At 39.1% G+C, this 13673-nt stretch overlaps 1 protein-coding gene across 2 annotated transcripts in view; it reads right to left on the bottom strand.

Annotated features, from left to right (window-relative positions):
• brsk2a (BR serine/threonine kinase 2a) overlaps positions 1-13673 on the bottom strand; it is a 192579-nt gene that overhangs the window by 52587 nt on the left and 126319 nt on the right. For both annotated transcript variants that reach the window (XM_030731717.1, XM_030731718.1), the window contains 2 exons: positions 6304-6389; positions 2184-2324 (listed from right to left, as the gene is read on the bottom strand). In XM_030731717.1, coding sequence (XP_030587577.1) covers positions 2184-2324; positions 6304-6389 — 227 coding nt within the window. The remainder of the gene's footprint in view (positions 1-2183; positions 2325-6303; positions 6390-13673) is intronic.

Raw genomic sequence — 13673 nt, 5'->3', positions numbered from 1 at the left:
AGTTTTACTTCCTGTCTTCCCTTGATTCCTTGATCGTGCTCGTTACCGTCCTGTGTTTCATCCCCAGTCTTCTGTGTATGTATACCTTATTACTGACCTGCCTTTCTTTGGTTCCTTCTGGACTTGTCTGGTTACCTCCCCTGTGCGTTCCCTGCTGGTTTGTGGATAGTGTTTGATTTCTCCTTGTGGATGTGTGTTTTTTGACTTTCACTTCAGCCTAAATTAAAGGCTCACTTTTTGTGTAATCTGTGTGCCTCTGATGTCTTAGGTCTCCTCTCCAACACTCTACTACTCTTTAAATAAACAAATGATTAAGGTTTTTTGCAGCTCTTCATGTGTGACTTCACTGTATCTGTTTGTATTATGTCATTAAGTTCCTTGTGTTATTTGATTAAGGAAATAGTATATATTAAAAAATATATTTCCATTAGCTGGGTGCAGGACCATATTTTGTCCCTCTTTCAATTTCCTTTTGCAGTTTCTGCCAAGTAGCTGCAGATTTATAGTTTTTATTTGGCAACGAGGTAAAAAATAAATGCATTTGATATTATTCGGCTCTACGGTCCTGGTGCCCTGCCATGCAAGAAGGCGAGGATAAAATACAGAATAAAAGTATATACTCTCTGGAAACAGAAACAAACTCACTCTCTGCTTTAGGAAAACAAATGTTCACTATGTATAATCTGTACCTGGCACACACTATACTACACACACACACACACACAGAAAACAAACAAACAAACAAACAAACACATACAAACAAATGAGGTTCCTAAATCAGTCTCCTGCTGACATGTTTGACTTCTGAAGTATATATGATTGCCTCTAGTCTATGAGCTGGTAAACAGTTAAATTACCCCCTGAAGCCAAACACAATGTGTCACGCTGGAGCATGTTATGGAAATTATGTTGAAAACAGGTTTACTCTCATGCAGAAATAATCTTCCAGAAGACACAGAGTATAAAATATAGATGGGTTTATTGTGAAAATGCTTCATATCAAGGAGAAGAGAAATGAGCACACACACTACAGCAGGTACGAGCATCAGGTTCTGAGGTTTATTCTTCCACAGGGTGTGCTTACACTATTTTACAGTTTGTCTACGTCTATGTATATCCTCCTTCCAGATAAGATGATTTCTACTCTTGTCTTCACTCTGCCGAACCTTGCAGGTTCTGCAGAAATAAATAGAGACACCTGAAAAGTGATCTGAGACCATTCCACGGGGCTAATTCGTCATGTATGAGAGAAAAGTACAGCTAAGAAAATATACTATGTGTACTAAAAAAAAAAAAATGTCCTTTCTTCTCAGTTCTGCAAATGTCCACCGGAAACGAAGCAGACATTTTGTATCTCTGTGATGGAATCTGCAGCAAGCTCTATCAAATCTTCAACTTTTCAAATTACTACTACATCTTTATCATGATAAGCTTGTATTTCCTATGAGTTTGTTTGAAAAGAAGGCATATAGATTCAGATATGTGTCTGAGATTCTCTTTGCCATATGTCAGCCATGCTCATAAGCACTTGGCAAAGCAAGCAATATAATTTTTTTAAATTCTGTAATCTCCATAATGAATCATTGGTATGAAAACTAAAGAGCACTCTAAAGATCTGAATAAACTGGCTGAAATTTAGCTCATAGATTCACTTCAGGAAGAGTCTGCATCTTTCCAGAATTCATTACTGGGGAACTCATTATTTGTTCAATGTTGTATGACAGCCAAATTGACTTTGTTACGCCTCCTGGGTATGATAGTTTTATATATATATATTTTTTTGTAAGTGATGTTTTTATGGATTCCACATAATGAATGGGGCTCTCACAGTTTTAACTCTAAGTATCTCAAATATTACACGAAGTCTGTGGTTTTCACTGTTGTCTAAAACAAAGTTCTTGTATTATAGTCTTATTTGTATGCATGTAGAGGGTAGATAAGCTCATTACCATTTTAAAGTCAATATATATATTTTTAATTTCATATATTGAAGCATCAATGTATATTTAAGCAAATACCTTTCCTTGTTTTGTATCAAAACTATATTAATATTCCAAATGTCAAAAACACTGGGGAACATCTAAATGAATAGCATCAGTCAGTATCTTTATCAGCATAGTTCTGTGAATCCAATCCAACCCTTTTCAACCTTTTTGTCTTTTTTGCATGAGGATGTCACTTACCATATCGAATGACTGTGGCAAAAATCCAAGGCAGACATGATTTGTCTGAAAAATTTCCTGGCCTCTTTAGGTGTTAACCTGCCTTTCTTCACCAAGTAGTCAAACAGTTCACCACCAGACACGTGTTCTAGCACGAGGTACCTGAGAAACAGAAAGGATACAGGGTAATTGGTTAAAGAAATAAGGGCAAAATAAGGACAAGAACATGAGAAAAAAAGTCTCACACAGCCACCCAGAAAGGAAAAAAAAAATCCTTGAAGAGGCAGGAACAAATAACTGCCTTCTCTGCAAGTCGCCTGACAGAGCCCTGAAGAAAAGAAAAACCTTAGACCTCAAATGTTTGTGAGAAATTGAGCAATGGCAGGAAGATAGTTCCCTCAAAGCACACAGAAAAAAAACTGACAATCAATGATCTGATACTCTGAAAGGTATATGATGCTGATTAATCATTTCTGTTTGTTCTTTTTTTATAATTGTTAAAGATCTGTTGTCCATCTACTTGCATAAAATACACACACTCTCTCTCACACACACACGAATATCATCCTTCCCATCACTTCATCATTTCACGCAGCCTCTCGTCAGGTGGCCTTTGAGTCTGTGTGGTCAGGCATTCTGTCATCCTGACTGTGTGGCCATGCTCTGCGGCTCCAAGGGGAGAGGGAGGAGATGAATCTTCACTGACCCACGCCTGCAGCTGTGTCTGTGGGTTGAAAGCAAGCAGTGCCCTGCCCCTGCTCCTATCTCAACTGCTCATATATCCTGTACTCAAACTCCCTCCATCTTCACTAGGACAAAATAAAATCCAGACTGATACTAAAATATTCTGTCTCTCTCACGCTGGATATTAGAGTGCACATACTGTAGATCTCTTTCATTTTATTAACATATGGTGTCACAAACTGTAACTAACCACAGCACATGTGCTCATTAAACAACCCTCAATCCAAAGGCAAAACCTTTGTTGGAAAAGCCGTAGCAGCTTTGGCAAAAATAACGACCAGTCCAAACACAAGTGAGTGAACACAAATTACAAAAACACAGATATACTGCATGCAGAATAAACACAGCTTCAAATATGATATGCCTCTGAGTTAAATACAGTTTCCTAGTCTGTTACTTAGACTAATGCTAGCTTTTAAGCAGGACACTCCACTGAGTTCACCCTAAAAAACACACAATAATGTTACTGCTGTAATTCTTCTGATTAACACTGTGTGTGTGTATATATATATATATATATATATATATATATATATATATACACACACACACACACACACACACTATATATTTTTTTGTTTGGTTTTTTTTTGGCTCTAAAAAAAGAGATTTCTTATGCTGCAGGAATCAGGATCAGATTTAATATTCCATCTTAGAAACTCAAGTATTCAAATTTATGAAAATGCAAAACCTTATTACTGGTTTATTACTGTAAACTCATATACATACAGCTGTGGTCAGAAGTTTACATACACTGATCATGAGCATGAATGTCATGGTAAATTGGCTCTTTTAATTATTTATTTAAACAGTTCTTTTTCCAGGGTGGAATGATTGTCTAATTAATTTAAAAAACAAGAACTGGATGCACAAGTTTGAACTTATTTTGGATCTTCTCTAATCCACACAGGGTTAAAAGTGCATATACAGGCTCAAATATGTATACATAGTGGTACTGAAGGCTCTACAATGTCTTAACTTGACAAGACCAAGGCCTATTAACTTCTAGTTAGTTATCATGATTAACTACGGTTGGTAGTTTCTCTTAATGTACCAAAAATAAAAAGGATTTGTTTGACAGCACTTATTGGATTGACCATTATTCAGAACAATGAGGCAGTCCAAGGAAGTCAATGAAGATCTAAGAAGGAGAACTGCAGATTCACACAAGTTGTGAAGGTCTTTTGGAGCCATTTCTAAACAACTGCAGATTCCTGTCACACTCAGATGACAGGAAATTGGTTAGGATGTTCAGGAACCACCCAGGGACTACCAAGGCTCAAACCTGCCATGAACTGCAAAGACTAGTGTCACTGTCCACAGCAAAGAAGGTTTTACACTGTAATGGACCGAGAGGGTGCCGACCAAGAAAGAAGCCCCTGCTCCAAAATCAAAACCTTCAAGCTTGACTGAAATTTGCAAGCCAAATGCCTTCTGGAGAAAGGTTTGATTGTCAAACAAGACATAGATTGGACTATTTGGCCAAAATGACAAAAGGTATGTCTGAAGGAGTAAACTTGAGGCTTACTAACCTAAGAGCACTGTCCCAGTTGTCAAGCATGGTGGCAGCAGCATCATGCTCTGAGCCTGTTTTGCTGCCAGTGGTACTGCTATATTGCACAAAGTGGATGGATTAATGAAATTTTTCAACTTCACCTCAAGTCAACAGCTAGATGGTTGAAACTTGGATGCATGTGAACGCAAACATACATCAAAACTGGTTTTGGAATGGATAGAGCAGGCTAACATTAAGCTTCTGGAATAGCCTTCCCAAAGCCCTGATCTCAACACTACTGAAAATTTGTGGGCTACACTTAAAAGCCAGGTCTGTGCCAGGAAACCAAACAATTTAAATGAATGCTACCAATTCTGACAAGAAGAGTCAAATATCCATCCAGACTTATGCCAGAACCTTGTGCATGGCTACCAAAAGCATCTGGCCAAGGTGCAACTTCCTCAGGGCCATTTAACCAAATATTTGTGGGGGTATATGTTGATATTTTAGCCTGTATGTATACTTTTGACAATGTGTGGAGAAAATTCTTAATAAATTCAAATGTGTGCACCCAATTCTTGTTTTTTAACATTAGTAAAGATGTATGCTGTACAATCAATCCACCCTGAAAAAGAACAGTTGAAAGAAATTAGTGAAAACCCATAATGACCATGATATTCCTGCTCATGATGAATGTATGGAAACTTCTGACCACAACTATAGGTTTTGCACTCCTTGTTTGATTGATTTTACTGATTCATGACAAACAATTTAATATGATTAATAAATTTTTAGCATCAAAAGGATGCACTGGCGGTGGGATTTGCAAGAAACTGTGCATTTCCCAGTAGTAGCTAGTACAAAAATTCCTCTGCTACAGTTTGTTTCTTTTACCAAAGTTCCAGTCAGACTCCTTCCACTTCTCTATCACCTCTTGTACACACCCATCACGCCGGTTTAAACAGCTTATGCCAGCAGAATAATAAATCTTTCAAGCTCTGGGACTGCAGGCTCCAAACATGCTGTATGTCTATCAATTATTGGCTTTCAAGTGGAGATATCTGAGTGAGAATCTGAACCATATTAAAGAAAAAATTACATCATCCATGCATAGCTCAGAGTGTATTCAAGTCACTCGTGATGCAAATGTAAATCAATTTGTCTTTTGTGAAGCTACTAGTGACCGTCTGTCAGAAATCATGAAGCAATGTGCACAAAATGTGATTTTAATAATCCAATTATAGGTTGAATCATAATATTCTGCAGTTCCTATCATCTTAAAGGATGACATGTACAGCTCTGCATGTCCAATCCCATTTGGTCTGTAAGCTAAAAATGAAAACTAATTGAATTTAGTTGACAAATAGTCCTTTATAGATCAAGAGGTCTACTATGAACAACTGATGGGACTGTCACTCACTGCTGCTAAAGTAAGCTGATAAACTTATGTGTGCCTGTATGTGTGCGTGTGTGCATATGTGCAGCAGCTGCAGTGGGCTCTCCATGGCTAATGTTTCTTAATGCCATGGTGTTGCCTCTGATAAGCATGTCATGGTGTTTACATTAAGGAGGCTTCCTCTCCCTATTAGCAGTCCCCTAGCGTGCACAACCAAATTAAATGCTTCATGCCAATACTAATGGAGCATCTATCCCTCCAAGGCTATAGCTGTTGGCCTGCAATCGTAATACACCAATCACAAGTGCTCTGTAGGCCAGCAGAATGATTTGTGGCATTTTAATGCCTGTTCTGGTATCCAAAACAGCACCTAATAGTAATGATATCTCTTAGCCATAAAAGTTTTTACACAAACTTACAAACATTCACTGTGTCTGCATTGCAATTATGATTTTGCATATTTTACACAAATCAAAAGTGGACCAAAATTAGCTGCTGATACTTACAAGTATTTTTTATTTTCGTAGACATCATGTAGCTTTAAAACATGCGGGTGTTCTATGAGCTTCAGAATTGCTATTTCTCGCTCCACCTGTAAGACAGAGAAAAATATTTTTATTACTGCAATATCAATGTAGCTCCATTCCATTCACACCAATAATAGAATTGACCCTATCAAAATGTAAATATTTTAGGGAGGCAACAGTTGGGATGTTGTGTGACATGAAAATAAAAACAGAAACCAATGATTTGAAAATTTGCAAAATCCATATTTTATTCACAACAGAGCATAGAAAACATTAAATTTTTAAACAGACATTTTACTATTTCATGAAAAATATTGGCTCATTTTGAATTTGATGGCTCCAACACATCTCAAAAAATTTGGGACAGGATCACATTTACCACAGTGTAGTATCCCATCTTCTTTTAACAACAGTCCATAAATATCTTCAAACTGAGGAGACTTTTGGGAGAGGAATGTTGTCCCATTCTTGTCTGATATAGGATTCTGGCTGAAAACAGTCCTGGGTCTTCTTTGTCAAATACTTTGTTTTCTGATGTGCCAAATGTTTGTAACTGTGAAATCCATCCATCCATCCACTTTCTTCCACTTATCTAGGGCTCGGTTGCGGGGGCAGCAGCCTAAGCAAAGAAGCCCAGACCTCCTTCTTCCCAGCCACCTCTTTCAGCTGATCTGGGGGGGTCACCATGGTGTTCCCAGACACACACACACACAGACCAGTACCTACTCTTTGACTCCCACTACCCTGTGGAACACAAAACATTCCCTCTAAGGCAGAAGGGAAAGAAAAGTGACAAAGGAAGCTCTTAAAACATGTGGTCAGCAAAGATGCCCCGAAAAGGTCAGACACCAACTAGCGAGAAACAGAATGACAAACAGAAGAACACTGTCATTCCCTATGTTGCAGGTTTGTCAGAGAAACTCAGGAGAATTTTCTCCAAGCATGACATCCCAGTGGACTTCAGACCCAGTCACAGCCTAAGACAAAAACTGTTTCATCCCAAGGACAAAACTCCCAAACACAAGCTAAGCAACATAGTATATGCTGTGCAGTGCAGTGAGCAGTGCTCGGACCTCTACACTGGAGAAACCAAACAGCTACTCCACAAACACATGGCACAACATAGAAGAGCCACCTTGACAGGACAAGACTCAGCTGTACACCTGCACCTAAAGGAGCAAGGACACTCTATCGAGGATTCCAATGTTCACATTTTGGATGGAGAAGACAGATGGCTTGAAAGCTGAATAAAAGAAGGCATCTCTTACATGTACTGCGAATGACCATGACTGAACAGAGGTGGTGGCTTACGACACTAGCTATCAGCCACATACAATGCAGCCTTGAGATCCCTTCCCAGATGCTTCAATCCACACTCACACCTTACATCAGGTGCTCTCAATAGGTCACGTGATAGGGTGGGAGAAGGTCTCACAGAGGTTTCATCCGAAACCCCTGGTGGGACTGACCCATGCCTTTTTTCATACCTTGGCTCATGTGATGACACATATGATTAATAAGGGGTCAACAACCACCTCCAAAAGGGAAAATCCCCACTAGGGTTTAAATACCTGGGACTCTCCACCTTTTGATTTTAGAATGGGCAAAGCCTCTTGGATAAGAGGTGAAACATCTTCAATAAACTTAAAGAAGTCCAGTCGCCTTCTTTTTTAAAGCTCTCAAGAGTACCTGGATGACCTGGATGACTGAGAACCTACTCAGAAATGGGTTGATGAGATTACCAACTCATTGCATTCTGTTTCTATTGACATTTTGTATAGTGTTCCAACTTGAGGTTGTATAACCAGTAGTGTCAGAGCTTTCTGGAATAAGTAAACTAAAGAAAGGACCCCTGACTGTTACTTTCTAGTAGCAGAAAGGACAGAGATAAGCTTTAATCACACTCTGGTTAGCTTCCCAGCCAGTAATAACTGCCATCTCATGTGGAAAATACTGTTTGCTTCAAAAACTGATGGAAAACAGGCTGCATTTGCCTTATCTTACACATTCTCTCACAAAATAAACCTTGGAAATACTGCCACATTTCATTAGTCCACTGGTTTTTCTGATTTGAACACAAGTCAGCTTGTTTAGACAAGAAATGTGAGGAAGAATAATCTGTCAGATTCAGACATTCCACATTTGAACACTGTGCACAGACTTCTACTCACCCAGTCAACAGTAGGTCAATATGGGTCAAAATGTGCACTCAGGTACATAAACATTGCCCACAAGAGGATTCTTCATAGCTGTCTGAGTTATTGACTGTAAATATAAACACTACACTGTCCAGAAGTAGCAGATAGCTGAGAAAACAAAAGTCCCTAAGTTTTTTGTTTTGTTTTGTGTAGACAGCTACTAGGTGACATGTACACTATACAAAGCTTAATTTCACCAAAATCCAGCTGATTGCTTTGGATTTGTATCACCATCTCCAGAAGTCCTTGTCAGCATGTACAGCTGCCACTGAAAATCAGCATGCAACCCACTCCGACAGAATCCACCACTGCTCTTCAGCACCCTGCCCTGCTGGTCTCCTCTCGGTCATCAGCTCACCCTTCCACAATTCTTGCCAGTCTTTCCCTCCACCTTCAGCATCTAACTGACTGACAAGGATGAAGATGAAAGAACAGCGTGAGTTAAAGGCTCTTCTCTCAATCTCATCAAAATCAATTTCACTTTGTCACTTGACTGTGACAGCCTTCACGTTGCTTTAATGTCATACTCAGTGTGGCTTAGCTTTGTGAAAACTCATGTGGAATGAAGTCAGAACTGTGATGTGCCAGCTAACTAATTCATGTTTTCATTAAACTCTCCAAAGCTGTTTGTTCAATAAGTAATAAATTCAAATTCCCATGTCTTAATGACTTATATACTCAGAACGCTTTCATTTCAAAACAGCTTTTGTTAGTAGTCTCTGCTTAGTCAGTGATTGTGGTATACTTTTATACACAATTCATATTTTTCAGGAAAATAACTCAAACTCCTTATCATAAGCAATATGTGGCAAAAACACATTTTAAAAACTGCTTAAATACATTCAGTCTCTCAAAAGAAAATGCAGTTTTATTGTTCAAGCTGCATCTAGGGAAAAAAAAAGACAGAATATAAAGTTCTATAAAGTCTATTAGAAAAACTAGGCACACATCTTAGTCTGAAAACGGTATAAAGTGGTAAATGTATAATTAGCACTGGCATGAAGAATCGGCATGAGCAAAAGCTAGGCTAATCAGGGCTAATCCAGACGCTAATGAGTGCTATCAGCAGCCCTGCACTATGTCACTTTCTCACCTAAGGCTAAGGTGCATTGTTAAGAATGAGCCCAAGGTGGCTAGCTTGCTAGCTGGCAACAGGCTCCCTGCAAGGAGACTAATGCTAACCAGGACTCAGATGAGCTGTCGAAATCCTACAGGGCTGACTTCCTAAGCTTCTTTTAACACCACCTTTTAGTTAATTGAAGAAAAAAAAAAAGAGAGAGAAATGAGGCTTAATGTGAGGACTTAACTGCACAACAGTCTGCCTATTGCAAGATTTGGTGCTGATTAACATACTACTATAAATCTGTGAAGCAACCTTTGCTTTTTCTAGTAATGTACAGTGCATTTTTTTTTTATTAAGTAGCCTACAGTTATCAAAAAAAAAAAATGAATGGACAAATATGGTAATACCTCACTTTCTCCTGGAAAAGGGGTCACACAGTATGTGTTGTGTTCATGCAGCCGATTAATGCATAACTAGCGCATGCATCACACACAAAGGAGGACCACCAACAGTTTCTGCATTTTTACCGCATAGACACTAACCGCTCACTCATTCAAATACACACATAACTCCTCCATAACATGACATGTTAGTAATAAATAATACCAGGTGGTCATTCCCTGTCTTGGCCTGGCTCCTCTACATGGCGCACTCTCTCATTAAATTTCACATCTGTGAGTATAGTCAATTCTCTCCAGTTGCCATTTCTCAATGGGACTTCATTAGGCCTTCATTAGTAGGCACTTGGACATTGTTCACCAAGATACACACATGCACCTGAACAGATGGACAGGTGGTCAGATGAAGACACACTCTTTTTATCTTGTCTTGTGTTCTTTTTGTGTTTGGCAGTTCAAATTACAGCAATTTCTGGTCAATTTCTTGATAACAAAATGAGTTTGCAAGGCAGGAAAAAAGACGCCTCACCAGAAAACAGGGGTCGAATGTAAAGCAGTGTGGCTATTGTTGTGAAGTGGACATCATTAGCAGAAGACACCAGAGCAGGCGCTTGTTAGCAAAAGAGTTGATTGGCACACTTCGACCCACAGGCTTTCCCATCAGTGTCACATCCTGCCACAACAGATGAATCAATAGGCAGCAGCAGTGATTCTTTTAAAGATGTTAACTAAGACTACAATTGCAAGTACAGTTGTAATTTTAAAAAAAAAAGCAAAATAAGCTGTGTGTTGAATGGTGGTCTGAAGGACTGTTATCATGTTTAATTTTGATGTTCTTTCTAAAAAATACATCTTATGTGATTTATTACCTTTAATTACACTGTAATTTGCAGGTGAAGAACAGATGTTGCTGTACGGACAAGCCTATGTGAGAGAGAAGGGCTGGGATGGCTGGAAGCTACTTGGACAAATAAGACATAGGAGTAACTGGTGTCACTCCAAATTCAGAGGATGAGCCAGTTTAGCATAGTTCCATCAGCTTGCTATTGATCTGTTAAATTACAACCCTGGATCTAAATGACTCAATGGATGAGCAAACAAATGAGTGGCAACATCAATAGTTTTATCACCATGGCCAGTGATAGAGGCCAGAGGATTACAGGCATGCAGACAACAACAAAGATGCCAAGAAATTAGATTCATGTCACATGCGACGGAGTGACCAAACACAGAAACGAGCACAAAATCTCAAAGGGTAAAATATTGGATCGCAGGCTCTGTCATCTCTCACTCTCCACTTATTGCACCTCACACTATTTTTCCAGCCTGTCTCTCTCACCCTGCACAACCAAAACACAGACATTTCTGTCACCTCCCCGGGCAAGTGAGTGAATGGTCCCTTGATACTGAGATCTAAGGATCAAAGTCAGCAGGGCAACCATGTGTGTCAGATTTTAAAAGAACAAAAAAAAGGCAGGGTGGCTATGCTAACACAGAGGACCCAGTGCATGCAAGAGATGCTCGGTGAATGAAAAAAATTAAATTTAATTTAAAAAAAAAAAAAAAAGAGAGACCGAGGATGAGTGGATGTGGAAGTGATAAAGCCATGAATTTCTCTGCAATGGAAAACAGCAAAAGAAAAATGTTATGGAGGGGTTGTGCCAGCTTCATCTATACTCCCTGCACATCACCACCCTATCTCCTGGATCTTCTGTTGTTAATTAACACAACATGGGGAAAGGACAACCTGTTTAACATTGCCATGAACTAAGTAGAGTGTGAACGATAACATGAGGCAGTAATGTAATGAATTACAAGCGTGTCACAACAAAAGACATGAGAGACCACTCCAATTTAATGGCTTTACTTTGTGGGACATTAATTGATGACAATTACTTTTTTTGTTTCCATATTTCTGGTACCACAAAAGTGAACCACACAATTTCACTGTGTAAAACAGAAATTATGATGGCATGACACATTATTATGTTTTTATTATGTATTGTGTATTTTTTTTCTAATGGCATCATCTTCACAGCATAGCATCTTTTTTCCACCCCAAATATTTATTTTCATACAGTTCAGTTTTATAATTCACAGATCACTTCATGTTCTGTTTTGTTTTTTTTTTTAAACTAAGCAGTTTTTTTCTTTACTCTTAATCTACCAGTCTTCAACATCATACAAGTCACATTTCATTCAAGGCCTGAGCCTGTATATCTCTTTTTCTTTGTTTGGTCAAGATGTCACACAGGATTCCCATTCTTACTTAAATTTCATGCTTGATTTTAGCTTTAATGGAAAAGTACAATTCAAATGGGACTTTTTGTAAATATAATTTTAGGAGAGGTTTATGACAGATAAACAGATAACATATGGGAGAAGAAGTGAGATCTGGATGGGGTAATGGATGGAGAGGAGGAGACCTGGTCTAACCGTTAGTGAGCAGAAGGGGAGGAGACTGCACAGCTTGGCTACTGGCTCACAGACAAAACCAGTCAGCTTGTCAGCCATTCATACTTGTGACATGTGGATACATTACTCCGTGTCGCACACACACTGTACACACACTCCACTGATCATGGCAAGCCAAGAGCCACCTCCATCCATCCATATGTCGGTCAGTGAGCCAGTAGGGCAGAATAAGGGACAGGAGGCAGGCAAGCTGGTGCGTACACAAGCATGTTGGTTGGAAGGAGTTTAGTAGCTGTAGACTGCTGCATGTCAATCTTTGTAACAGCACGTAAGGACATCTGTTTCAAGGACAAACACACACTATCTACTCATTACGACATTGCAGAAAGACATCAGTCATAATGAATCCCAATCTACTTGTTGTGCAGGGCATAATCACTAACTTTGAGAGGATATTAATGTGTGCTTCTAGGAGAACTAGCTTATCCAAAATTGGTTTAGAAATTTACAAAGACAGGCTTGGGGGCAATGGATTTAACAGTGTTTAGTGAGGTGAGGCATGTGTGCATTAGGTAGCTGTGTTATCTCTCACAACTGAGCTGGTCGCACTGGGAGCAAAACAAACACAAAATAAAATCATTTATTTGTATGATTCCATTCCAGTCAAAGTTTTTGAACTGAAAAAAGTAATCTCTCTCTTACTTTCATCTTTTTCTGTTTATCACTTTTCCCTCCTTGTGGACCACATAAATATGCGTGCACACACAAAATGCCCTGATACATACACAGTCAGTGCAGCAGGGTTTTTTTTTTTTTTTACTGATAATCACTTTATCAGTCATCCTTTGTGAGGCGGAGGTAAATTCCCTACACAGGGGAGTTTGATCAATGCCAGAGACATGTAAATCGATCTGGACATAGTCTCTGCTAGCTGGCTAGTCCTTATCCTTTATCCATCTTCCACCCTTTGAAATTGTACTCATTACCCCTTCCCACCCAAGACCAATTCTGCTATCCCTCCACCTCTTCATCTTCTTCTCCTAGCCCTCATTTATTCTCAGTTTCTCTCATTCTATCTCTCTAATCATGTCTGTGATGTGTTCCTGTGCTGTTGACAGATTCATCAGGCTGGCACTTAGACCAGTGGCAGACCATATCATTTCACCCTAACAGACATGTCCCTGGGTAACCTTGGTCTTAATAAAGCCTAATAGCAGAGGTGCCTCGGACCCTGAGGACACTGGGCATAATCATGAAAACCTCCTCAAATCCACT

This window comes from Archocentrus centrarchus, chromosome 6 (assembly GCF_007364275.1).
Source record: "Archocentrus centrarchus isolate MPI-CPG fArcCen1 chromosome 6, fArcCen1, whole genome shotgun sequence".
Classification (NCBI taxonomy): Eukaryota; Metazoa; Chordata; class Actinopteri; order Cichliformes; family Cichlidae; genus Archocentrus; species Archocentrus centrarchus.
This window is presented reverse-complemented; position numbering and strand designations above follow the sequence as displayed.